This window comes from Takifugu rubripes, chromosome 9 (genome assembly GCF_901000725.2).
Source record: "Takifugu rubripes chromosome 9, fTakRub1.2, whole genome shotgun sequence".
In the NCBI taxonomy this organism is placed as follows: domain Eukaryota; kingdom Metazoa; phylum Chordata; class Actinopteri; order Tetraodontiformes; family Tetraodontidae; genus Takifugu; species Takifugu rubripes.
Genome location: NC_042293.1, coordinates 14050710 through 14077029, shown reverse-complemented (window position 1 = coordinate 14077029; position 26320 = coordinate 14050710). Strand labels below are relative to the sequence as shown.

Here is a 26320-nt window from a genome sequence, read left to right as displayed (position 1 = left end):
AGACGCCAACCTGATTGTTACGCTAATGAATAAGAGATGAGTCAAGGGAGATTATGTGGACAGGGAGGGGCAGAGGAGTGTCTTTGTCAGGTATCGGAGGTCAAAAACCAGACAGAAGAAGGTCTCTGACATGAAGTGCCAGCTCTGGGGGGAGGGGGCCGAGGCCTGGACGGGGGTGGGCACCCGCCTGCACAGAAAAGTCGATTTCTGAGGGTTTATTTTGCAGCAGACCGATGTGGATTGAAAGGATGTTGCAACGCGTTGCTGGTGACTCACGGGAGCGTCGGAGCAGCTGCTTTTGTGAATGGGCCGCCCATGTGACAGGAGTGTGCGCCTCGTTCAGGGAGAGTGATTTCACCAGAGAGTGAGAGTGACAAGCGTCTGGTGCGTCAGACAAACGTCTGTTGATTCACAGCTGAAGCTGAATCACAGCAGAATTACTCAAAGATCCAGGAGCCGATGAACTCCTGAAAGGGTTCAGAAGAGATGAGGCTCCAGAAGTCCATCAGCTGGGGGGGGGGGGGTGACAGGAATCAAAACCAGCATCATTAGCTCCCCGTTTCCACAGAGCGAAGCCCAACTAGGCCAGCTTAATCCCTTTTCTTCAGGTGATTAATGCTAATGGGAGTCACCTGCTTTTACACTTTCCCACGAAAGGTCTCGACATAATTGTACATTTAAAAGCATTTTATTAATCAGACAAATACATTTACAAACAATGAAGGAGCAAGAAAATCATCATATTGTACTCCGTATCGTGGTTTGGGCCCCTCCCTACACCATTGCCACAGGTGTTTCACCTGGGCACCCCCCTCCGGCGTTAATTCCCTCTTCTGAGTCTTTAAATTCCCAAGTTTGTTGTTTATTGGAAGACCGGCTCTCTCTTCAAACACCAAATGAGGCCTCTGAATATCCCTAGAACATAATCAAATAAAGGAAACATGATCAATATACCAGATTTATTGAGAGCCAGAGAGGGTTTAACACATATAACAAATGTAGTGAAATGTCAGTTAAATTATTCTCTTTGTTTAAGTGATGTTATTTTCTGGCTGTTTTAACCGATGACTCTTCAGGTGCGTGTAGGTGTGGAGGAAAAATGAGTTTCTGAGTTGTACATCATTCAGTCATCAATTGAGACTGTCAAAAACACATTTGCATTTTGCAAGCTGCAACTTGTGTTTTCCCCCTGGAAATTAGCAAGAAAGGATGAAAGTCTACATAAGTATTTTATATTATGTGTCACAGTGGTTGGACACGAATGGAGCTCATGAGGGCTGTGCACAGGGTGTGTTCGCTGCCACGGACCCAGAAATACAGGTCAGGTCAGTTTTTTATGACATTTATTCACCTACTGTGGGAAAATAATGGCGCCGAGAACGAAAGAGGCGCGTCAAGGTCACAGCGCTCCCTTATGGTGACATGTGGTAATTACAGACCAGACTGGTTTGTGGAAACTTCAAGAACCTTTCTTTTTAAATAACCCAGTAGTTCTCAGCGAGACAAGACATGTTATTTTTCCCTCTTTTTAATTGTTTTATTTTCTTGATCCAAGGCTGAAAATGTGTAAAAATCATTATTGTCCAGGGGTTCCAGGAGACAAAGATGAATACATATTAATATTATTTTATATACATTTATTGAGTTTATTTTTGTCTGTGTGTTATTTCCTATTTCATCCAGTTGGAATAAAGATGATTAGGTCAAATCCCCTCTTAGAAAAAAAAGTTCTCACAATAAAACATCAAACTCACTGAACTTTAAACTAATATTAAACTCAGTTATTGCAACAGAGTACGTTCCAGCAGTAAAAAAGGTTGAAAAACTTATCAGCATTTAAAAGGCTTGTTAAAAATGATTACATTTGTTATAAAGGGCAGATGTGGGCAGAAGCTATGAAGATGATTCATTAGGCACAAAGAACAGATGCTAAAGGCAGCTAAAGCTAATGCAGATTACTGCTCTCAATGATGTTTAGAATATAAAAGTACAAAAACAGCTGCTGCTTAAATTATACTGAAGCCTAAATTAGCAGAGACCAGCAAGTGTATATACAATTTATACATCCACAGAGTTCAGCGCCATCACAGAAACCATCCACAACATCCCCAATGTATAAAATATTTATATGTAAGTTTATGATAAATTAAAAAAAAGGAGCTAAATTTGCTGTGTGAGAACCACATTTTCAAATCTAAATTTAAAAAAGAGGGCCCCGCTAACATCATGGTGACGTTGAGGTCGGTCGAGGACGGCTCCATCAGGGACCGGGCCTGGTCCTAGTACACCCCGGGGCTGTTACGGATCCCACAGCACAGCACCATGGTGAAGATCATCTCGAAGATCTAAGCAGGTAAGAGAAAGTGAGTGTTTGGTTAAGGCCCAGATCCTCCTCTGGAGGACGGGACACTCACCATGATGACGCCGACCACCAGAGCAGCCAGGCCGATCAGGTAGAGCTTCTCAGAGAACAGCTCGACGAGTTTATCGTGACAGCTCTGTGTGGAGACAGGACATACCCGGTAAATGAAAACTGGGGAAAAAAGGACCCAACGCTCCTCTGAAAGGTTTAAATCCCTTAACTGTAGCCCAGACATTGAGGGGACAAGTGTTTGGCATATACCTGAGACTTCAGGAAATCTTCTGGAGACTTTCTGGGACACAAAGTACTGGCTACTTGCTTGAAGAGAGCGGTGTCGTCGCCTTTACCGCAGCAGTCCAGCTAAAAGATGGAAAATCAGAGGTTGTTTAAAGGCTGTCGAGGAGAAAAGGCCGGACGGTTCCACGTCATAACGTACCGTGGTGTGAAATACATCGAGAACCTTGATGGCAGCATCTTTGCTGGGAGATCCTGAGACATCCACGGCCTTGATGTACGCGGAATCGTAGAAGTTGATCAGCTCTTTGGAGATCTGAGGGTGAAAAATGGTTGAAAAAAACAACCCCAAAAAAAAGAGAGAATCTTGGATGGAAACAATCACGGTCACTTACTGTGTCCCTGTTCATGAAACCCCAGATCGCTGCAGCCACCTCACAGGCAAAGAGGATCACCAAAAAGAAGAAAAACTACAGAAAGAAAAGTAAAAAAAAACAAAAACATGATTACAGTCTTCGTTTATAGATGTGGCTTTTAATGCTGACTTGTAATTTTGAGAAAATTCTTAAAGTGGCGCTGAAATATTGGAATAAATGAAAAGTCTCTCACTGTCCCCAGGAGGCACTGAGACTCCTGAATGGCCCCATAACATCCAAGGAAGCCCACCAGCATCATGACAGCACCCACAGCTATCAGGATGTAAACGCCTGCAAAGACACGCACGCTCAGTGTGTTTCCTCATCAGCGCCGCTAGGGGGCAGCCCTGCCCCTGCGGCGTGGATCTGCCCAATATGCAGCTGATCAGCTGATACTGGGAATTAACTCAAGCACATGTTAGTTTTCCTTAGAGGTAACGAAGCACACCTGTTGAACACGTGGTTTTATCTGTAAACTTTTTTATTTTTTGAAGGGTTTTAGCTGACGTGGTGGACTTTGCTCACAGGAGATGAGGACATTTTTGGCTGGGCGAGTGTCCCTGTCGTCACTTTTTGGGTCAAACATTTGGATCAAATGCCTCGGAACCGCTGATGGAATGAAAGATTGAAATGAAACCTAATTATGATAATTGTATTCTTGGTTTTCAGGCTAACAAACAAACAGGAGAGTTAAGGTTTAGGGATCAAACGGGTTTAAAGAAGTAAATTTATGAGATGTAAAAGGGGCAACTGTTACTGATTTCATGCCAGTGAGTGCCTGTTGTTTGTCTAATTTAATCAGAAATGTAGGTTTTCTTTAGCAGATATTCTTTGCACTGATGGTGCACGCGGCAGATGACACGAGCGCCACATGTTATCTGCTGCGTGCACGATCAGCCGTGCAGACGCTCTGGTGGGAGTCTGTTTCTGGCTCCTCTGCTCTCGCGCACATGCGAGCAGCCTCTAATGCAGCCTGACAGGGCGCTCTGAAAGGACTCTGATGCTGCCCGGCTCCAGACACCTCGCGCTGCACCTCTCCAGCCTCTCCACCCCCAACCCCCCCCTTTCACTTTCAGGACTGGCTGTTTGCATTATTTCCACTGCCTTCCATTGCTATGACAACACCCTTTGAGGATTGAAGGCCATTGAGACTTTGAGGGAGACGAGCCATTTTATGCGGCTGTGGAAGTTCATTTAATTCTTGTCTCCCAGTGTGGTGGTGGTGGTGGTGGTGGGGGGGGGGTGGCAGGGGGTCATGGGGTGGGGGAGGGGGGTCCTTTTTTGGTCCCATTTACTATGTGGTTAAGTCCCAGATGAGCTGAGCTGACCCAAGTCTCATAGTATGCATGAACGATGATGCGGTGATTAATTATTGACGACCAGCAAGAGTCTGATAAATACGCCGTTTTTGTCCTGACACCATCCCAAAGGAGGAAAAAGACGGCAGCATTCCCTCGTGTGTTTCCCCTCATCCTCATCATCGGCAGCAGCATTCCTGACTTTCCATCAGCCTTTTAAATTCTAACTGGGAGAATAGAAAGAGGAATATTTGGTGTGAAAGTGGACATTTCTACAGTAATGGATTTTGTTTTCTGTTGCCATGGAGGCTCCCAGTCCCGCCTTAGTGAAAGGGTGTTCTCAAATAATTCACACACGGTTTCACGGCAACTGGGCTGAAGGTCAACACTGGAGGCGTCATACTAAACGCTGCAGGGCAATCACCTATTATGGGGGGGGGGGGGGGGCATGTTTAAATGGATCAGATCTGGGGTACATCGGTCCACTTTTGCCTGCTAAATAAGAGGAACAGATATTTTCCACTTTTAACCTTCTGACTTCCTCTTAAAAATCTCCTTGTTTTTGTCACTTTCCGAGGTCGCGCTGCTGCAAATGTTCTGCTGGACTTGCTTCCTGGTGGCATCTGACTCATTAGATCATTTAAATCATCTAAATGGAGACGTGAGGCACAAGATCTCCGAAGGAGCCCCATCAGAACACTGGAACCTGCCTCCCATCATAACTTTAGCCGCTGGTTAAGAGGCGTACTTTCAGCGGAACATAAATATCCCTTTTGTGCGCCAGCGCGCTAAAAACACCCGTTCCCAACTCTAATTTGAGGCGGTAATGTGCAGATGTTAAAGGTTATTTGTATCACAGAAGGGCGTATGTTGGAGGAAAGGGGCGGGGCAACAGAAGAAACGCACTCCAGATCTGACATGGGTGGGCCTCTCTCACCGCTCTGCCTTTAACATCACCAGAGCTGCTGCTATAAAAAGCTCAGGTTTGTGTACTTACAGAGGAGTAAGTATGGGAGAGCAGCAGGAAGCCAGATGTAAATTAGTGGGCTCGCTGGAGTTGACGGCCACAACAAACCGACGGTGGACCTTTGAAATCCAACAGTCCTGTCGTGTTCTCCGGCGTATGAGGCCACTCGGACACGGAAAATGATTTATACCACATGTTTCTGATGGAGCCTCCTTTTACATGAGAACGGCCAGTACTGGGACGAGATCCATGATGATTTACTGGTGCTCAGTGGCAGAACATTCTGAAGAGCCAGTTTCTAAACGAACATCTCGCTCTTCTATCTCGAAAAGAGCGGGAGTTTAATTCATATTCTTAGGTGTGAGTTCACCAGCGATGGCTGTGTTTGAAGCACGCTAACTCACTCTGGTGGGACATAGTCAACATCTGTCTACAACATCTGGACCGGCACACAAATATGGTTCTTATATGGTTCCTTTCAAAGGCCAGTGGGACCGCTATAATATTGCCGCTTCTTGTTTAGCAAATTTCAATATAAAAAATTACTTGGTGAACATAATTAAAGCGGGGCTTCCCCGAGGGGCTGAAAGCAAAAGATCCAGATTCTGGCGGCTATTTTAGGGGAATTTGGCTGCCATCTGTCAGGGCGGCAGCTGAGGGAAAACAGTGAGGCGGCGTCTCCGACGGCGCGGTGCTGCGGATCTACGCAGGTCCTGCTTCCTGGCCCTCACTTGGAAGTTGCGACCTCACAACCTTTTAACATGGCTTGGCTCATACAGGGAGGAGAGCGCCCACAGAACAGCCCCCAGGTGACTGTCTGCGGCTTTGTTGACACCCCTGAGGGTCCTGCCAAGCCACTGCAGCCCACCTCCACAGGTGACATTAAGACTTCCCCACATGAGCACATTGGTTTTATCGCTTTAGGGGCCTAAACTGTTGCAGCATTTGACATTCAGAGGTCAATGTGGCGTGACTGTGGGTCTGTGTACTCACTGATGTAGAAGGTTCCCGGCGCCTGGTGACCTTCGAACTGGAGTATGAGGAGGCTGCTGGTTTGACTGTCATGGCGGAGCCAAAGGGCCACTCCTAAGATCACCCCTCCAGCCAGCTGTCCCGAGGAGAGAAAAGCTTTTAATCATGTTCCCTCATCTTTTTCTTCCACCCTCTTTTCTTTGAGGACACCAGGGTCGCTTCAAACACTCAAGACAGATTGTAGCATGAATATTAAACCCCCAGAAGAAAAAGCCTGACTCATGAGATCAAATCAGTGTCTAAAACCTTCCTGTCCGGCCTCGGAGGGCATTGAACTGTCCCGTCCTTTAGAGGAAGTAATGAGAGGATTTCCTGGCACATGAGTGAACCTTAACACAGTCTGTGTCCTCACCCCATTGTCTGAAGCCCACCGGTCAACTCTGTAGCGTATCTTTATTCTGCCTGATCTCTCCTCCAGAACTGGCTATCAGATAAACCAGAGATATCCTATAAAAAAAAAACCCAAAGTGTATCTGAAATGGCTCGAGGTGTTGTTTTCCCCGTGTCTGTGTTTACACGAAGACATGTGCACATTTCGGTGACATGGCACCGCTCTATTGTTCTCCAAGAAACAGGAAACTGAATCCTCCAGATGAAAAATAGCAAAATGAGGAAGAGAGGGCTCAGAGTTTTCACAATGCCGGGCAAAACCAACAGGAAATGCCCCATCATGTGGAGCTCGGACAGGATGCGACAGTTTTGCACTGATCCTTAGAAAAAGTGGGCGAACGCGTGGTTACCGACATGAGTGCAAAGTGGAAAAGAACACCCACAGGATGTCTGATGCGACGTAGCGTAGAAGTGGAGGAGAGCCGAAAAGCTCTTAAAACTATCAAAGGTTGCTGTTATGGCCGGGCAAAGGAATGTCGGGGAACAACTCGCAGAAACTCCTAATCTGGTGGGAGTCAGACTGCTTAAACCAACAAGCTGCGTCCAATACTCCAAGAATCTGCCTGAAAACAGTTTTTACTGATGTGGCTGGCAGGTTATTTTAACTCAAACAGAAGGAAATCAGTGAGAGACAGGAGACGAGTGAGGACCACCCTGATCTTCTGTCTTCACACTGGTGCTCAGCCACGCAGAAAATTAGCGCTGATGAGGGGAAAAGAACATTTCACCTCCTGCCTGGCCAGGGTTTGGGATGTTTCTCCATTCTCTCCTCAAATTACAAGGCAGCACAGCTAACGACCAAGGCTGGGAAATGACCCTTTTCCCCTCCCGCACCTCAAGTTTTTATCACTTTTTCAGGATACAAAATGTACACAGCACTTTAACAAAATCAAACAAGGAGAATAAATGTGCTCAACTCACCCAGAAAATAAAATTAAAGAAAAATAACATATATTTTATGCACTTCGTACAGCCCGCCACAGCCATGGTGCCAGCTCGTCCTGTCGCCAAAAAACAGTGGACTGTCCCGGGTCAGTGCCTCCTTCCAGGCTGGTTTGAGTGTCTGTGCTGCAAACTCCTCCCTTATAATCAAGAGTGAAAAATGAGACAGAGAACTGCCCACCGACAGCGGGAACAGCCAGTTTCCCAGCAGAGCAGTCTGTTCTCCTCAGGTTCAAAACTGGACAGCTGCAATATAACAAAAATAAACTTCTGTGGGTGGTTTAAAAGGAAAATAAAACACAAATTCAACAAAATAACAATGAATGCCAATTAGAACAGTATAACACGAGGTGGATATTGTGCAGATGGATTGATTAACGGTTTGGAGGCGTTGATTTATGAGCATTTATTTGATTTCAATCAACAGCTGATTCTCTGCTGAGCAACAGCGCCCCCTGCTGACAGAGGAGGCGCCGCCGAGCGCTAATTGTTCCATAAGTGAAGCGTAAAAAAGAACCTCTCTGCCAACACACGCGCTGTCGACGCAGCCCTGAAGTAAATGCAAACATAATCGGGCTAATTACCGGCTGTCTTCTCCAGTAAATCAGGGGGATGGAGGGAGAGGACGGCAGGGAGGAGATATATGATCTTTATGGCGTTATGGGCGGATCTTGCGCGTTCATGTCTCCAGGGTCACACTTTCTGTGAGTGAGGAGGGTGACTGACCACAAGCCCTCCCGGCCACGACACCAGAGAGAGGGAAAGAGAGGAGAAAATGACACGAATGGCAATTTAAGCAGCATTAATTGAAGGATGCGCCTCTCGTCCACTGGGCATGCTCCATCTGGTGTGAGGCAGGAACTGGGCTCGGCGTGAATAACACTCATTTGGGGCGTTTATTTGAAGAGGTTTGCTGCTCAGTCAGCTGTGGTATTTTGGTTTTAACTGGAGGACACACGATCCCCGCGCTCTTTTTTCCCCCAGTAACCTGTGGGTGTTCCTCCTCTGCTGAGACAAAGACCTGTGAGCGCACAGAAGCTGCAGGCGGCGCGTCGGTGTGAAGGAGGTGAGTCTGCAGGCAGCAACAGAGGAGGGACTGAAGCGGCGCCGAGGCTCCATCAGCAGCTGCCCGCTACGCAGTCACCTTGCTATCAAAGTCACAAACCTGCTCAAGACCGACCTGATCAATACCCGCAACTCTGGCAGCCCGGTGAGCTGCCTCCGTTCCGCTGCGTCTGCGCTTTCATCTCGACATCTTGGATTTACCGACGATGTGACGTTCCACCCTGAATGTGATGCTATTGGCTGCGATCGTTTTGGATTTCGATTCTGCACCCTGCGGTGAAGCTGGCATCCACACAGTCGTGGGTAAAAACACGGGGTTCTAGAAGAGGGGTCGCTTCCTGCTGCGCGTCACGCGTCGCTTTTGTAGTTGGCGAGAAACGACAGGTTGCCGTGCGCGCTGCTGCCCTTATATAATTGCTTCCTGCCGTCTCCTCGGTGCCGTGCATGACTGCTCGGATCGTCTAGGCTTACCTTTGCGATGAAGGGAACTTACTGGAGAAATGCCTAGGGGACGCGATGGGCCTGAGCGACGACAAGGATCGCATTGTGATAAACGTGGGAGGGATCAGACATCAGACATACCGCAGCACCCTGCGCACCCTACCTGGCACTCGCCTGTCCTGGTTGGCAGAACCTGATGCGCCCAACCACTTTGACTATGATGCCAAGATCGAGGAGTTCTTCTTCGACCGCCACCCTGGTGTTTTTGCACACATCCTTAATTACTACCGGACAGGTAAGCTGCACTGCCCGGCTGATGTCTGCGGGCCCCTGTACGAGGAGGAGCTGGCTTTCTGGGGCATTGATGAGACAGACGTGGAGCCGTGCTGCTGGATGACCTATCGCCAGCACCGGGATGCAGAGGAGGCCCTTGATAGCTTCGGCGGGGGGGGCTTGTTGGACCTGGTGAGCGATGATCCGGAGCCGGATCATGAGCACGCCGAGGACGAGGTGGATGAAATGACAAGGAGGCTTGCGCAGGCAGACACTCATGATCACAGGACTGGAAGCCTGTGGAGCCGCTGGCAGAAACACGTCTGGGCTCTGTTCGAGGACCCTTACTCTTCTAAATATGCAAGGGTGAGTTGCTCTAAGCTTTGCTTTTCCACATTTTAGCTGAAAAATCATCATTTGGGTTCAAGACAGAAAGATTCTGCGATGGTGAACGCAATTTCCATCTGTTGCACGTGTGGGTGGATATATATGTTTAGAGGGGGCTTTTGATGACCTTGAAACAGCCCTCTCGGGGGTCCCCGCAGCAGCGAGAGGGGACGAATATCAACCAGACTTTATCAATGGGCGGCACTGACACGCTAACCTCCTCCGCGTCCTCCTCTACTCTCTAGAGAGACAAAAGGGAATTTATTGTGTCTTTCCTGTGCATTTCCAACGATCCAGGCTGTCTAGGTCAGCTTCACGTTAGGACACCAGAAGCCTGGCACCACCAGGAGAACAATGGCAGGTCTCCAGACTAAATGAGGCTGATGTTAGAAGTGACCAGTTTGGTCTTTCTAGTGGGCAACTGTCCACTTGGGCAGCAATAAAAAGTGGAAACCTTGTGATATGTGATTCCCCCCCCCCCCCTGTAAAGGTTGCTGTGCTGCCTGCTGGTTGAACAGATGTAAAGTACTGATTGGTGTAATTAGCCATCAGGCCCCATTCAGGCAGTGTAAACTGTATTGACGCATCCTCGCTCTTACAGCAAGCAACAGTGAAAGTGGTTTAGCACAGACGTCGCTCATTCACTCACTCACACACACACACATGCACGCACACACACACACACACACACACACACACTGTCACACATATTCACAGACACACGCAGGCGTCCCCAAGGCAGAAAACTCCTCTGATGTGTCCTAAATTTACCAGTGAGCAAGACAAAGCGTAGAGGGGATTAACAGAGTTCCACCCCAAATGGCTGGAAGATTAATTAGAACTGAGCCTCAAAGCTAATCACAGCTTCACTTTTGCACTGTGTATTAGCCAACAGGCAGCAAATAGTCCCCCATCAGGGCCCTGAATGTCACAAAGACTTCAGAGGCCCCAGTTTATGTTTCTACAGTCTTAATATCATCAACAAATCTGAAAATTACCGTCTTCGTTGAATATATGTGGGTACAGAAAAATACGCATTTTAGAGGGGGTGGACAAAATAATATTACATAATCCAAAGCAACAACACCACAGACACAGTACTGATGGATCCAATATGCACTTTTTAATATTCCACCAGAATTTATTATCCAAATGTGAGAGATGAATGTAACACTGAAAAATGAATATTTATGTGGATGCTTCAGCAGTAAAGTAACAAACTAATGCTAGTGTGGTGATATACTGTATAAATCAGGTCTTCTTATATTCCGTCCAAAGATATACTGGCCCTTTAATTCAGTGACAATTATGTCCAACTGCTGATGAGATGGGAAACAGTATGTGGCCCCCACCCCCACCTCTGTGAGACATTCATATTCTATATTAAATTGCATCAACAGCCAGTCTGATCATCATCACTCCGGGGGAAGTGTGTGTGTGTGTGTGTGTGTGTTGGGGGAGAGCACAGCCGTGGGACGATCTGAGTGCCTGTTTTCCATCTGCACGGCTCCTTCAGTAACACGCAGACACGATGAGGCATAAATGTTGGACTTCCACCTGCTCGGACTTGCCCCTCCCCAGCTGCTGAACAACGCTGCACATGAGCGTGAGAAGCACCACAGGGTGCACGTATTCACGCCCAAAGAAACTACTATTGATCTGACTGTGGTGCTTGGGAGGATGATTAACTACCCTCCTGTCTTCCTGCTGAAGATGGGTCCATGTGTTCTCCAGTCCAGCGCTGGAGATGTAAAAGGTTGTGAAGTGGTAGCATGACTGGAGGATAAACCCCGGCCTTGATCGATACCTGAGTGAAAACACTGTATCTGTTACCATCAGAAATATTAGAGCCTAAATGTGATGAAACTCGATCACCCAATCGATACGCAGCGTAGGATAAAGTGTATATTTGCCATGAAGGGAAATATGGGTTCCTTATAAAAGTCCGGTTCTCAGCACACGACCAGTCCCGAGAGCCGGTCGCAGAGGGCGTGACCTTGTGTAGGGAAAGACCTCCAGAGGATGTGGTGCCGAAGGGAAGAGCCCTGGCTAAATTTAGTCATTAGCACTGACACTGATGCCCTGTGTGCTGCTGCCTCGCTCTTTGTAATTCTGTAGGTGGGTTACCCTTGAAAACGCCGTGACCTTGAGGTACAGTAGTGACGGGGGCCCAATGCCTCATTGATCGTCTGCTTCCCAACGTCTTAATCAGGACGACCAGATAAGCCTTTTCCATCAAGATTGTTCTGAATCAGCACAGATTGGGTGACCTAATAGCGGCCTTAAGTCGTATAGAGCGCCCCCTGGAGGCACTAGAAAGTAAACCGTCTGGATGGTGGTGTGGTGGCGCCACAGCCGCCTCATAGCAACAAGGTTCTGGGTTTGATTCCTGCCCAGGTTTTGTGTGGATTTTGCATGTTCTCCCTGTGCCTGCGTGGGTTTTCTCCAATTTCCTCCCACAGTCCAAAGACATGCACGCTGGTTTGATGGGAGATTGGAGGTGTGAGTGGCCAGGGATCGTTCCTGCCCGTCCGCTACTGAACAAATGACTCCTAAACTCGGTGTTGCTTAGAGCCTGTGTGTGATAGTCTGCGTATAATACAATATAATCTGTTTACTTCTGTTGTCTCATGGATGTTGCCTGATTGTCTTCTAACCACACGTGTGGAAATGTGATACTGGGCTCTCAGAAAACTTCCTGGGTGGTTTCTTCTCGTACAGCAGAAGGAACTCGGTACATGTCCCTCCCTAATGTCAGCGCCTGTTCTGGACCCAGTTCACTTTAATGAGGATCTGGATCACAGTTGCCCTTATAGCATCTTCTCTTCCTGGAAATGATAGCGATGTTCAGACACAGCGAGAGCGCCAGGGAGGGCGTGGGGGGGGAAGCCACCGTCAGCCTGGAAGCCACCGTCTGTAATATGTTTGCTTTCATTTTCTCACAATTGATGCTTCTTAATGGTGCTCTAATAATTGTGCTCATTCTCCTCTCTGCCCTCCCCCCCCCTCCTTTCCCCGCTGTATCTCACGCCTGTGTGGCTCAGTGGGTGGCTCTGGCCTCACTCTTCTTTATTCTGGTGTCCATCACCACCTTCTGCTTGGAGACCCATGAGGCCTTCAACCCCATTATCAACCGCACGGAGCTGGAGGACGTGAACAACTTCACCATAGTGCACAACTACCAGGAGACGGAGACCGCACCCTACCTCACCTACATCGAAGGCGTGTGTGTCGTGTGGTTCACCTTTGAGTTCTTAATGCGAATAACTTTCTGTCCGAATAAATGTGACTTCATTCGGAACACGCTGAACATCATCGACTTTGTGGCCATCCTGCCGTTCTACCTGGAGGTGGGCCTCAGCTGGCTCTCGTCCAAGGCAGCTAAGGACGTGCTGGGTTTCCTGAGAGTCGTCCGTTTCGTGCGGATCCTGCGCATCTTCAAGCTAACCCGACACTTTGTGGGACTGAGGGTGCTGGGCCACACTCTGAGGGCCAGCACCAACGAGTTCCTGCTCCTCATCATCTTCCTCGCCCTGGGTGTCCTCATCTTTGCTACTATGATCTACTACGCCGAACGGATTGGAGCTAACCCCAACGACCCTCGAGCCAGCGAGCACACGCAGTTCAAGAACATCCCCATTGGATTCTGGTGGGCCGTGGTGACCATGACGACCCTGGGATACGGAGACATGTGCCCTCAGACCACCTCTGGGATGCTCGTTGGGGCCCTGTGCGCCCTTGCGGGTGTCCTCACTATCGCCATGCCCGTCCCCGTCATCGTGAACAACTTCGGAATGTATTACTCGCTGGCCATGGCGAAGCAGAAACTACCAAAGAAAAAGAACAGGCACATCCCCCGGGCGCCCCAACCAGGATCTCCAAACTTCTGCAAGTCGAGCATCAGCTCCCAGCCCCAGAGCCCCGTCGTTCACGACGATGTTTTCGAGATAAAGTTTCAAGGTAAGGAGCAGCGAAGCCCAGCAGCTGTTTTGTCTGTTCCCACACTCCAGACACCAGATTAAACCAATGAGTTTCCCACCGAAAAAACGATCGATGAAATATGATGAAAAGCAGATTGTGCTCCGGATAAGACAACAGAGAGCTCGTGAGTAATTCTGCTATTGATTTTGTGCTTCTTAATGCCGTGATTCACTCCTCCTCTCTCTCTTAAGGCTAAATGAGAGTCTGCAATCAGCGGGTATTTGTAGTTTTACCAACGCCGTGCGCAGTCACTCCTGCAGCCCTCCGCCAGCTTAAGCATGAATATATATTGACCTCTGATGCACTTCCCTTCCCAGAAACAAACAAACAGAATGCGACGCAAACATTAAACTACACGTGCGCCGATTCCAGGAATCCCAACTGCTTTCAGACAGCACGGAGCGATGCATTAAAAACCCATTTAAACCCGTTTTCCTCTTTTGGTCGTCACCACGGTTCCTTTCTCATCAGAGTCCAAGCTGAACGGCGAGGCAGCTAATGCGGCCCTGGCCAACGAAGACTGCCCCCATATCGATCAGGCCATATCTCCGGAGGAAATCTTCAGCCCCGGCGAGCGAGAGCGCCCCTGCTTCCTGGTCACCACTGCTGAACGCCCCAACCACACAGGGGGCAGAGTGAGGCGGGGTATGTACAGTAACAACCAATCACAGGCCCCTGCAAGACACTGACACCCTGTAGCTTGTAAAGTAGTCGAGGCACGTTCGTCTTTTCCTCTGTGCTGTCACACGTCAGATTTTTACGCACACGCGCACACACACACACACACACCTTCATCCTTTTGGGGGGGGGAATGTAAATGTATATAAATCTCAACACCATCTGTCCGGGCCAAGCACAATCACTGCAAATGCCAACAACACCCGTCCACATCGACATAATATCTATTTTTTGATACCGTGCACAATGTAATATCCCTATTTATTTACAAGTGAGAAAGCTATTTTCAAGATTTATATGATCTAGAATGTGTTGTCTAACATGCCTAAGGAAGTATATATGTGCTACGTGTGCACCATGTTTGTACAGTTTGTGTGTTTTTAATGACAAGTACCATGCAGGATCCTGATCTTTGACTCCTCTTGACCATAACGGTGCATGACATGTCTTGCTGATGGGTGCTATCAGTATGGTGAAGGAGCACAACACAAAGGGAGGAGGGCAAAGATAACAGACCATTACGGGCAATTCATTCAAAATGGCGTACAAAATGCCACCTGTAGCTAAAAGAAAACCACAGTCCCCACCTGTGCCTGCCATTTTTGAGTCTTTCGCAGTGTTATACTCCAAACCATTCCAGTACCACCCGGTGCATGCTGTTGTACTCCTGATGCACCCAATGCATGGAGAATAATAATCTGTCTCAAGTCTGTGTTGACCTGTTTCTCTGGAGACAAAAACAAGAAAGCAACAGGTGTAGTATAACCAGTGAGGACCGCCAAAGAGACAAAAGAAAACCAAACCAAACCAAAAAACCAAACCGAGTGTCGTGGATTCAGTGCTGCAGTGTACTCAGAACGTTCTCTGTTTTTCAACTGAAGGTTATGAAAAGCCTTGGAGCCTTAACAGCATGTCTGGCATGAGCGGGGATGCCTCTGGAGTGTCCTCAGTGTCCGCCCTGCCCTGCAGCCCACCCTGTCTAATGCAGCACTCACATTCTCCCATCCCATCCATTATGTAGCACGCTTGAGTAGCAGACACAATGCCAATGCCATTGGAGGGCCAAGCCACACCCCTCCTTAATTCTCCTGCCTTCGCTCTTGCGCTCTCCTCCCCTCCACCAGTTTTATTTTGTTCTCTCTCTCTTTCTCTGGAAGACTGCGTCTCAGCTGTGCTTATCCTTAAGCTTCCCCAAGGTCTCCTTGGGTGTGTCATCACATCCAACACTAGCAAACCGACACATGCCCCTCCGCATGGGTGACCTCAGTTGCAGACAAAGCACTGTTCTAACTTTACCACAGGCTAACGCCACTCTTTCCCTGGGTTGACATCATTGCCTGTTGCTCTGTTGCTTTTGATCTCATATACTTTTCTGCCAATAACTATTCCCCCCATCTGCTTTTTTTTTTGTTCTTTTGTTTTTTACAATTTTGTGAAAGACAGTTTTCATGATGTAAGCCCTGACAGCAGTTTGCTGGACATTACCAACACACGGCTTTTAAACATATCCCGTAGGAATCATTGCCAGCTGTTAAGGAAAAGTCCTCTTAAGTGCTTTGAATGATGTAAAGTAGAGACGTTATCAGTCCAAAAGTGCAATCCAGGCGAGAATCGATGTTACCTGAGTGGCCGTCAAAAACAAAACAAAGGGAGAAAAAAAAAAGAAAAAAAAGAATCCCATGAACGTGATGTTCACGATGCAATATGGAGATGAAGTCCTACGACACTAGTGATGAATTCTAATGTCAGCAGAGCTACAACTGTTTGTTCATTTGCATGAGTTGCATGAGAAATTCTGTTCAACAAGAAACTAACTGTGTTGCGGTACCTGTGAGAAAAGTTGTCTTTCTTTCTAAAGCTTCTAAAGCTTTGCCACTTTTTATGCATTTTTGAGACAGCTTTACAAGAGACTCAGTCATAGCAGAGGTTTTTATGTAGCTGCCGTTCTTTGCCTTTCCCCAAAAAATCCATAGATTTTATTTTTCGCGTGTCTATTCGACAGGGGCCTCCTGCTAAAACAGGCAAATTTGGACTGAATGAGCTGTTCTAAAGCCCACTGATGCTGTTATGAGCATTAGTTTTATACAGGATACTTTTGTTTGGTAGCCTGCAGCAAACTAGCACAGCTGTGCTGCCAAAATCAAAGCAAGATTCGTGAATTATACAACGACGGCGCCGTCGAGGCGAAGCAAAAGTCATAAATGAAGCTACGTCCTAGTGTGGCATCAGTACACTTGATTCCATGCTCATAACAGTGTAACGAAAGCTTTATTTTGTAAGGCTATAAAAAAAACATGGTTATCGTTGTAACGCAAGCAGAGGCGTGAAGATTTATTCTATATAAGGGGTGGATGTGATGCATTGCTGCAGGAAGGAAATGACGATTCCTTTAAAAGCCCCATTTTAGGAGAAATTTTGTATGATAAAGCACAAAAGTGTATAGAGCCTAAATGTGTTGTGTTCTGATCAGGATGGCTCCTGCTGTATGTACGCCTATAACACAAAAAAATCAATACTGTTACAGTGTATTGACCTTGTCCTGATTAATATGCACAATTCTTTCAGGGCACTTTAACAAACTTAATTTAACCACTTAAACAAACAAACAAAAAAAGAAATTCTCGAGGGAGATTTAAGCGCAGAGACTCATCAGTTTTATTTTTTAATTCCAAATGAGCCGAGTTTAGAGTCGTGTCTCTTGTGGTAACGTTCTATATTTGAAAAAAAGAAAAAGAAAAAAGAAGATAAATAAAATAAGAAGATATTTTAAAAAAAACAAAACAAAAAAAACTTGTGACAATTTGATGTGAAGAGTTGCAGGTGAATTATATGCTCATGCAATTCAAATGAAAAAAAAAAAGCGACAGTATGGGTTGTGGGTCTACTTGGGGAAAGGTAAATGCATGTATTTTACATTTATGCAAAAGAAAAGCATTCAAATAAAATATGTAAATACAAGTCCTTGCATGAAATAAATTTTATACACAACGAGTGTATAGACTCCGTCTTTATTCAGCAGCACATGCATACATACATCCTTTTGTTCCTCCACTGCAGCTGGAGCCTCTGTGCTCAAAAAGATCTGAAACCTGAATAAACGAGTGTGGCAGCATGATGAAAACCACACGCACGCATGAAAATGACCGAACGACTGTCCATCGACCTTTCAAAGCGAGCATGATCGGGCATGTTAATGAACTCAGAGTCCAGGCTCTGCGCAGACACCACGGTGTTGTCTGAAGCCTCGGCCGCGCATGGCAAAGACATGGTAAAGCTGCGCCTTTACCATGATGGAGCAGACGGAGCACATTCCCGTTCCCCTCCGAGCTAGTCCTCATCCCTTACCTCTGTCCGCACCTCCGGAGGTATCCATCCCCACCGCCATGTCCACCGTTCGACATGATCCGTGTAATAATTTCCTTTTTTTGTTATTGTTGTTTTGTTTCATGTGTTTTTTAGAGCCCCAGCGACAGCACCGGAGCAGACAGCCGGCAGAGTCAGTTTGTGTCATGAACCATGGTGTGCCAACCACTATGTGTATGACCCATAACGGCCCATCCCCCACCTGATAGTCCTGTAGCATTGTTGTGTGTATTACTTAGTACTTTTCAATGGGTGTGACAGTGACAACCTGTGCATCACAAACTCAGCATAGATGTAGCACTGAGGAACTTTCTGTTGTCGAGCCTTATGTAGCTGAGTATCTGTGACTGGTTACTGTGTTGTAAACTTGTGTGCCTATTTTCAGTGTGTGCCAGTGCTGTAAATGCGCTTTCTATGTGTGCAGAAGTCGTGTGTACCAATGTTTTTTTGAGTGGTCATCGATATTTGTGTGCTTCTCATGTTGAACGGGAAAAAAAAAAAGAAAATAAATGTTGCTCCGATTTGAACCCCCACCCCCACCCCACCACCACCACAGACCTCCCCCGCCTCCTTCCCCCCCCCCCCCCCCCCCCGCAGCAAATACCCGTCTCCTGTCAGAAGACTCGAACAGTCCAAAAAAAAATATATATATCAATAATCTTGCACTGTCATGATCACGTCTTTTTTAGACCTTTGCACTGTTTTGCACCAACAGACCTTTAAGATTCCTTTGGTAGTTTTATCAAAGCATCAAAGAAAAAAACTTCAAAGGGTGTCATAGCTCAGATTCTTCTTTTCCTGCACACGTGCAAACTCAGTGTGTGAAACCAATGCAGAAACATTCATGTCATACAGGACAAGTGCCTCTGTTATGCAAATTCCTCCTGACATGTCCATAAATGACGGATTAATCGGGATCTTACGTCGAAAACCATTTAACCTGTGAAAACAAGCACCAGCTCGGTCCTCACAAAGCACACAGATGCAGTAAGGCTGCATCGGTTCCAACAAAAAGCAGAACCCCCCGAACCCCCCGAACCCCCCCCCCACAGTAGAGCCGCAGCTTGATCTTTTGTGGGAAAAGTTCATAGAAACAGGGGACCAACTTTTATACTCAACAACTTCAGACACACTGCCAACGGACTTACTGGGATCTGTGTGCGTGTCGGGTACAGCAGGTCTGAATCTGCCAAGCCGAGCGGGACCGGGGGGGTGGCGGCGGTGCGCAGCCCGCGAACCGACATCAGAATACTGAAATTAAGAGTCAACCAAGAGGCGACTAGCGTGTGCCGTTCAGCGAGACTTCCGAGTGTGCGTTTTGAACACTGTATCTTGTGGTTAGTTCTCTCAATAAGGTGTTCGGTGATTGTTTTGATTGGTCTGTTGTTAAGGGAGTTTCTGTGTCTCTTTTGACCGATGCAGGTCAGACTTGTACGATAAAGTAGTGATAAATAAAATCTAAAAAAAAACCAAACCCAAAACAAAACAGAAACCACCAGTTTTTTTTTTTCCCGGTGCGTGTTGGTTTATTTTTTCCAAAGTAATTGCAGGTCAAATCATAAACGACAGCATATTAATTAATGTATGATTTCAGGGATGCATATGCTGTTAATATGCAGCAGGAATAAACTTATTTTAAAAAAGGAGACATGCATTCTTGAGTCCCAACCCCCCCCCTCCCGGCGCAGGACGCCCGCAGCTTATGAATATGTTAGAGAGGTCAAGTGCGGCCGACATGACACCACCAGGGAGGAAAGGTTACGACATAAAAGCTGTGCAAATAAAAAACAGACCATATATGTGACCAGCGAGGAGATAAATAAGTGATGGACAACTGCCAGGGGAGGAAATACGGCGCTGTACGCGCGAGGGGTGAATCAGTATGAAGCGCAGAGATTGACGGCCTCCCGACGCTCAAGATTGCAGCAATAAAAGCAGTGAGGCAGAAAGATGGAGCTCCAGCACCAGTGGAGCCCATCCCTCACATGACCCGTAAGGGCTCCCTTCAGAAAGACGAGCGAGAGCCGTACCTGGAGCCGCAGGCACGGCCGTCTGTCATGGGAGGGGCCGCCCGGAGAAATGATGACCTCTGCCCACAGCCAATATAACTCAGCACACGGCAGTGTCTGCGGCGCCCGGGAGCCTTTGTGGAAGTAAAAGCAGCCCCTAAAAGGTGCCGACGGGCCGTTTAAAGAGCCAGTGAGTTTATATATTCAGTCTGATTTTCCTCATCGCCTCTCGCTAAATAAATGTGGAAGTGCATTTCCTGTCTTCCGAGGCTGCAACGGCGGCGCACACGGCCATAGAGTGTCCAGCCCCGCAGCCAATCAGAAGAGGTCTTAGAGCAGGAACCAGCTGTGGCTGAAAGACGTCCGCGTGCGAACCGTCTCCACACATGCCGTGTTCGTTCCAGCCCCAGGAGAGGAGACGTCCACCTGAAACCAGAGGGGGTCATAGGTCAGTGGAGCCGACAGGAAAGGGACCCACAGGAGGACGTCAGAGAAAATTAGCAGTCTGAAAGAAAAAGGCGCACACACACACACACACACAGTCCAGAACAAAGCCTCCCTGCTCCCCACAGCTGCTGAGGTGTTGGTGGGTGTGGTCAGGTCTGCATCATTGAGGAGACACGTGCCATGGCAACACTGTTACCCAATAGGCGGCGTTGTCATGGCAACAGAGACGAGCTTGCTTTTCAAGGGTAACACATCTTTAAGCGCTTCACGTCCTGCAGCTGTGTGTCTCTCATGTCCTGTCTTTTTGCTCTTTTTTCTGCAGCAGCGGTAGTTCGTCTGTCTCCATGCTTCGCTAGCACACCTCACACACACACACACACACACACACACACACACAAAATCAAACATTTGGATTTGCCAAGGGGGGCACGTGATGTCACACCAAGCAGCTTATGTTGCTGTGACTCCCTGCCAGGAATGGCAGAATCACAAACACGCGTAGCCGCTTTATCTAAGAAATCCCATACTTTCCCACCCGGACCAGCCCGGGTTTAATTAGGAGAGCTTAATCTGCCCAAACTGTCTGATCTGTGAAGGGAGAAAAAACAAACCCAAACAAGCCTTATTTTGGGGCTGCGCTTAATTCATGGGCTCACTGACTGGAGCGTTGCACATCAGTGTTTCCATGGCAACAAAGTGCCCGCACAACACTCTGCACTCAAATGATCCAAATCAAGACGCTCCATTCTAAAAGCTGCTCCCTTGTAAACAAATGCGAGCATTTGCTCGACACTTTGACGGTTTCAAACCTCACATCTAATTAGCAACAACAGACCCTCGCCGACTCCCTCGGAGCCGTTTGTTCACGTCGAATGTCTGTATTAACAAAAGTCTTTCCCCAGATTGGATGAGCTGTGCCCCAGTGTCACTGGCCTATCTCCCACCTCTGAGCGCCGATGATGAATTTTAAACAGGCGGAGGACTTCTTCAGGTGCTAACGGGCAACAGATACCACGAGCAGCATGCGATGCTCTCCCTCCGTTCCTTTCCGCCTGACCTACTTCAGCACCAGAAATAGCAGCACTCAGGTCTCTGCTTCCAATCCGGTTTTGCTATTTCATTTCTCCTGCCATGCAAGACAAGAGGAGGAAAAGAGGAGCGAAAGGGCGCAGGAAGGAGGTGCATGAAGTTCACGCGAGGTCTCCCCTGAACTGCCACTGCTTGCGTCACGCATGACTTACAGAGCAGCTTTGGGAGAGGCGTCCCAACGAGGGACGCGTCTTAACTGTAACGGCACGATTTTGCTTTTCTCCCCCTGTTTTAAAGTTGATGTGCATTTGTCATTTACCAGCAGGGTCTTTTTAACCAGACCCACCTCCTTGTTCATCTACCGTAGATTCATCCGCACTGACGTGACAAAACTAGGGCAGCGTTCAAAGTTTAATGGGAGCGTTTTTACTCCCAAAATCTTTTAGTGCGGCTCTGGGTCGACTGTACACTTAAATCCCATCCCAAGACCTGGATTCTAAAGTCTTTGTTCATGTGTGAATCAGTGACTGCCATCCAAACACTCTGGAAATAAACCCATGCCTGCAGAAATGTGTGTGCACGTGTGTTTAATTCAGCCCGTTCCCCTAATTGCTTCTGTCAGTGATATCCATCTCTCCCACCTGTAATTACTTCCTGGTGCAAGAGCCACAACGCAACCAGATGACCTCAAGGATCCTTTACGGCATTACCACAAGGATTAATATTTCACACTCACGTTAGTGTAACATATTAGCCGGCTCCCTCTCTGACTCTGCTGCACACAGGAGGGCGACTTGAAATAGCTGATCCTCTCCACCGTGCACCTCCGTGCACCGTCTATTCCTTCATGTGCTTCAAGCGAGAGTCACGTAACGCCAAAAATGGAGTCTCTTGTTTCAGGGATGCCTGGCAGTTAAAACTACTTAAACAGACTTCCCCCCCCCCAACAATGGATCCTTTAATTGGATAAAGTTGTTGATATTCAAGGCAACTGAAACATACGCACCTAGAATGGCCAGATTATGTTCAGAACCACATGTGATCTGTGGAGAAGAACAGGTGAGACAAGATTAAAATGCACGCGGAGGCCAGATGGTGGGTTAAAAAGCCGTAACAGCTCTCATTTGCTCCGCACACATGGAGACCGAGATGCTCTGCAAACAATCCCGGCCCGAAACGGAAATAAAAAGCCATATGTCAAGATAAAAGCGGCTTTATTCGGAGCTGCCGACAACTCGAAAGAGCAAAGCACAAATAAGGTTAGTGACGATTGCGTCTGTAAATACGTTAGCTGCTTCCTTGTTTCACGCTCATCAGATTGCAGCTGAAAAGTGGAGCAGAAATGCAGCTTCATTAATTCATACTGGAACACAGTACTGGGCTGTCTGGAGGAGTTACTGCAACTGTCTGCATGCGCCTTGGCAAGAAAGAGAGAAAAAACCTAAGAAAGAAAGCATTAAATTGTGAAAAGGTTTCGGTCAGCAGCTTTTCTTCTCCATAACTGTGACAGGAGCTGAGGGAATACATGAAAACACACATTACTCTTTAAATCCATGAATAGAAACTCATCCACTGACTTCTGGACGTTGACAGGGCAGAATTTGTTGCTGCAGCCACATTCATTGATCTCATAAAGGTGTGGCAGTTTACTAAATATTGACTTTGTTGGTGTGTGTGTGTGTGTGTGCGCAGTGTTCACAGGATAAAGGTGGCCGGATGGACTGAGAGATTCATAGTCATCTGAGCTAATCCATCTTCCCTTTACACACGCGAGAGGACTACACCTTGTCATACACTATCACAGCAGCAATGATCGGGGCACGAATGATCCAGGACTTGCCCTTGGATGTCCCTGACATTCACTTTATTGGCTGCGATCTTAAGCCATATAGCTGCCATTAAGCCTTCAGGTTAACTGATGTAATCCCAGGATACTCACACATATGACCTTATGGGAGAGGAGGGCTGTGAGTGAATGTGTATGTATGTGCACTACACTCTAGTGTGAACCATGGCGAACGGACGCAAAGCGTGTTTGTGAGTGTCTGCTGCCCCCTGCTGGACTGATACTTTATTACTGCGCTGCAGATGCATTTAGCACGACTAAAACAAATAATTCAACTGCACTGTCCTTGTAGGTGTTTCAGTTTGAAAAAAATAGTCCCAGTGTCTTACTTGTGTTGCTCCCTGAAGAGCTGGAACTTCTTCCGGGAGGCGTACTTCTTGGTCCTCTGTTGTTGACTGAGATTCAGAGCTCTGACTGGTTGACGCATGTCTGCCCAGTTGTCCGTAATTACCTCTGCCCCATGTGAACACTCTCCCGGTCTCTGTGGGATGACACGCACGAGTCAGATGCTGCGTTACATTTCATCTACCTATTTAATATTTAAGATCTGCTTGTTGTCGTTCTTCATTTTGTGCACTGGCACTAAATGATTAAACCTAACGTGTGTTACGCTGCTGCACCTGTCTGGGCGACAATGTGCGTCCACCCACTCCAGACACGAAGAACCGTCTCTCCACCCAGCAGAGATCTCTCCACTGGAGTGGGAGAAGACAGGAAGGGTTCACTGCTGAGAAGCTGACTGTGTTTGTTGCTTCCCCAAAGGAACAAATCACCATTTTCTAGAGACAAGAGAAGCATAGTAACACGTGGAATGTGTTTATAAAAATCAAGATGATCAAATGCAACACGAATACAGCAAAGAGATATATCAGTTTGTCCATCATACCTGTCAGACACACGCAATGCATCGAGCCAGCGGCCACCACACGGGACATCTTCTGATTCAGACCTGCAAACACACATATGTGGTCCCTTCTGATCATCAGGGGCATAATATGAACTCTGGAAAAAACATGTGAAGTTACCTGGTACCAGAGACGGTAGAACAGAGCTGAGGTGTGAGGGGACGGGGCTCGGGCTGAGTGTTCTCTTCGCCTGACTCATGAGACCGATGCCCCACTGATACACACAGCCTGAGTCTGAAAGTAGAAGATAATAAAGAGGAATTGTGGATTAAGCCTCTTGTGGAGACATGCACCATTGTGAGTTACCTGTAACAGCCAGCGAATGTCTGAGTCCTGCTGCAACACTCACCACCGCTGCCTTTAGACTCTGAGAACCAAAGAGCTTAAAGTGATCAAGGCAAATAATTACAGATGAATACTGTATCACTTAGAGAGAAAGAAGAATCACCTCCACAATCTGAACATCTGCAGTATAGGCTGGCTTCTGACCGATGCCAAGTTGGCCAAATGCATTAGAACCACACGAGAGCACCCGACCAGAGTCTGTGAGTGTGACGAGAAAGAGAGATATTCAAATTGTCAGCATCATCATACGTATTCCCGTATCAAGGGTCTCACCGGTGAGGAACAGAGTAAAATCCCAGCCACAGGTTACGTTGGTCACCGTCTGAGTCAGGCCGAGGCAGCGCTGAAGAGTTGAGATGTCCGTGAGGTGGCCAAGTCCCAGCTGACCTCTGTGATTCTGTCCACACACAAAAACCTCTCCATCCTCTGAAGTGAAGGCAATATTAACATTAGTTGAGTAACTCACATCACTTATAAGGCATGAAAGACATTTGGCCATTTATCAAAAACCATCAATTCCAATATGGATTTTAAATGACAGGTTTTTTGGTTTTTTTGATAGACTGTTTCTATTTCAAATGGCTTCAAAGCCGTTTAGTTGGTCCTGGAGTCCAATCTGGGATCTGAGCATGTGGACTTTACATGTTCTTCCCATGCCTGTGGGGTTTTACAGGATGAGATGTTTCTTTGTGTGTCCTGGGATGGACAATTGATTTTCCAGGGTGAATGGACTCCAGCACCGTTGGTGAACAAATTAAATGGAAAAGTAAAGGAATGCAATTCCACAAAAATACATTATCAGTAATACGATTTGTCCACTAGAGGGAGCCAAAGATTCAGATATAATAAAAAGGCTGTCTACCCGACCGGATTTCAATCCACTGGTATTGATGAAAGTTTCAAATTCATGAAATCGGGACCAGTCTAAGAGAAAACTCACCGGTAATGACCGCGGTGTGACCACCCCCGCCTGTCACCACCCGCACCGCCTTGTCTTTCAGCGCGGCGGCGTCACAGAGACCGGGCACCGGCCGGTCCTCTACCCCTCCGTGCCCCAGCTGCCCGTAGCTGTTGGCTCCCTGACAGACATGACGATCGCTTATCACCAGCATTGCAGTTGTAAGAAATGATAATGATACTGAGGTTAGCCTTCGTCAAGGCTTAAAGGAAAATGTTTCCTTTACTTCTTGAGACAATTCGTCAACTCTTTAGCTTAAGTTAGCAGCAGAAGGTTGCTTAACATCCCCGTTAGTGTTCTTTCACTGCGCCGGTAAGTAATGACGCTTGTATACAGCTGAGGTCACTGACAACTTAAACATTTCAATATAAATGCAAACATACATACCCATGATTGCAAAGAAAACTCTGGTCCCCTTCTTGCTTGCATGGAGCACCAATGCCGGCCGTAAGGGAAGATTTGCGACACTGTCGTAAAACAGAACTCACGACTCGCTGATTGCTTTAAACATTTCACAACTTTCTCAACTTATTTTGTGCCTTTTAATACTGTTTTTTGTATAGCCCGTGACATGGCGGTCAGTTCTATTTTGTAGCATTAATTTAAATGATTTGGTTGTGATTTTTAATTCAATATTTTGTTGTAATTGGGGGGATACACAGTATCATAATAACGCCACACAGGTAAGTACCCAGAAAATGTCCCGTTTGCTTAAATATCTCTTCTGAATGTAACGTTTGAGGATAAGTGACTACAATACATGTTTATGCAGATGCATTCAATAAAGTTATATGTCATATCATTTGCCACAACATTAAATAGGGTATTTATGTAGTGTTACGTATTAAATCAATAAAATGTAAACTCATGCAGGAAAATCGAACATTTCATTTGATCTTTTTCAGTGTTCTTCAGTGATCATCACCATCAGATTTACATTGATCACATCTGG

General features: G+C 47.0%; 3 protein-coding genes across 7 annotated transcripts; 1 reads left to right on the top strand and 2 right to left on the bottom strand.

Annotated features, from left to right (window-relative positions):
- Positions 1-1620: 1620 nt before the first annotated feature.
- On the bottom strand, positions 1621-7779 carry LOC101068531 (CD81 antigen-like). The gene is made up of 8 exons (XM_003967720.3): positions 7621-7779; positions 6271-6385; positions 3206-3303; positions 2992-3066; positions 2799-2912; positions 2624-2722; positions 2415-2498; positions 1621-2345 (listed from the first exon to the last, which is right to left on the bottom strand). The coding sequence occupies exons 1-8, from the start codon at positions 7684-7686 to the stop codon at positions 2280-2282; spliced, it is 717 nt and encodes a 238-aa protein (XP_003967769.1). The 5' UTR covers positions 7687-7779; the 3' UTR covers positions 1621-2279.
- Positions 7780-8207: 428 nt separating this feature from the next.
- On the top strand, positions 8208-21321 carry kcnc1b (potassium voltage-gated channel, Shaw-related subfamily, member 1b). 3 transcript variants are annotated; one of them, XM_029841741.1, is made up of 4 exons: positions 8208-9786; positions 12852-13767; positions 14260-14433; positions 21188-21321. In XM_029841741.1, the coding sequence occupies exons 1-4, from the start codon at positions 9223-9225 to the stop codon at positions 21253-21255; spliced, it is 1722 nt and encodes a 573-aa protein (XP_029697601.1). In that variant the 5' UTR covers positions 8208-9222; the 3' UTR covers positions 21256-21321. The 3 variants fall into 3 exon arrangements, with proteins under 3 accessions (XP_029697601.1, XP_029697600.1, XP_003967771.1); XM_029841740.1 differs by lacking the exon at positions 21188-21321 and adding an exon at positions 15348-17486 and having other exon boundaries at positions 8209-9786; XM_003967722.3 differs by lacking the exon at positions 21188-21321 and adding an exon at positions 17926-18388 and having other exon boundaries at positions 8210-9786.
- Positions 19340-25962, bottom strand: sergef (secretion regulating guanine nucleotide exchange factor). 3 transcript variants are annotated; one of them, XM_011607667.2, is made up of 11 exons: positions 25756-25962; positions 25351-25489; positions 24684-24836; positions 24514-24608; positions 24372-24432; positions 24186-24299; positions 24047-24109; positions 23781-23939; positions 23490-23641; positions 22321-22357; positions 19340-20264 (listed from the first exon to the last, which is right to left on the bottom strand). In XM_011607667.2, the coding sequence occupies exons 1-11, from the start codon at positions 25795-25797 to the stop codon at positions 20071-20073; spliced, it is 1209 nt and encodes a 402-aa protein (XP_011605969.1). In that variant the 5' UTR covers positions 25798-25962; the 3' UTR covers positions 19340-20070. The 3 variants fall into 3 exon arrangements, with proteins under 3 accessions (XP_011605969.1, XP_011605968.2, XP_029697613.1); XM_011607666.2 differs by lacking the exons at positions 19340-20264; positions 22321-22357 and adding an exon at positions 22410-22755; XM_029841753.1 differs by lacking the exons at positions 19340-20264; positions 22321-22357 and adding an exon at positions 22719-22827.
- Positions 25963-26320: the final 358 nt, after the last annotated feature.

Excerpts from the sequence above, each read along its gene's own strand:
- LOC101068531 (XM_003967720.3), bottom strand. The coding sequence starts at position 7,686 with ATGGCTGTGGCGGGCTGTACGAAGTGCATAAAATATATGTTATTTTTC. Across the intron at positions 2,723-2,798 it reads TCGATGTATTTCACACCACG|CTGGACTGCTGCGGTAAAGG; the intron begins GTACGTTATGAC and ends TCCATCTTTTAG. Across the intron at positions 2,346-2,414 it reads TGGTGGTCGGCGTCATCATG|ATCTTCGAGATGATCTTCAC; the intron begins GTGAGTGTCCCG and ends TTACCTGCTTAG.
- kcnc1b (XM_029841740.1), top strand. The coding sequence starts at position 9,223 with ATGGGCCTGAGCGACGACAAGGATCGCATTGTGATAAACGTGGGAGGG. Across the intron at positions 9,787-12,851 it reads ACTCTTCTAAATATGCAAGG|TGGGTGGCTCTGGCCTCACT; the intron begins GTGAGTTGCTCT and ends TGTGTGGCTCAG. Across the intron at positions 13,768-14,259 it reads TTTCGAGATAAAGTTTCAAG|AGTCCAAGCTGAACGGCGAG; the intron begins GTAAGGAGCAGC and ends CTTTCTCATCAG.
- sergef (XM_011607666.2), bottom strand. The coding sequence starts at position 25,797 with ATGCAAGCAAGAAGGGGACCAGAGTTTTCTTTGCAATCATGG. Across the intron at positions 24,300-24,371 it reads ACATTCGCTGGCTGTTACAG|ACTCAGGCTGTGTGTATCAG; the intron begins GTAACTCACAAT and ends TTCTACTTTCAG. Across the intron at positions 23,642-23,780 it reads GCACATTGTCGCCCAGACAG|AGACCGGGAGAGTGTTCACA; the intron begins GTGCAGCAGCGT and ends GTCATCCCACAG.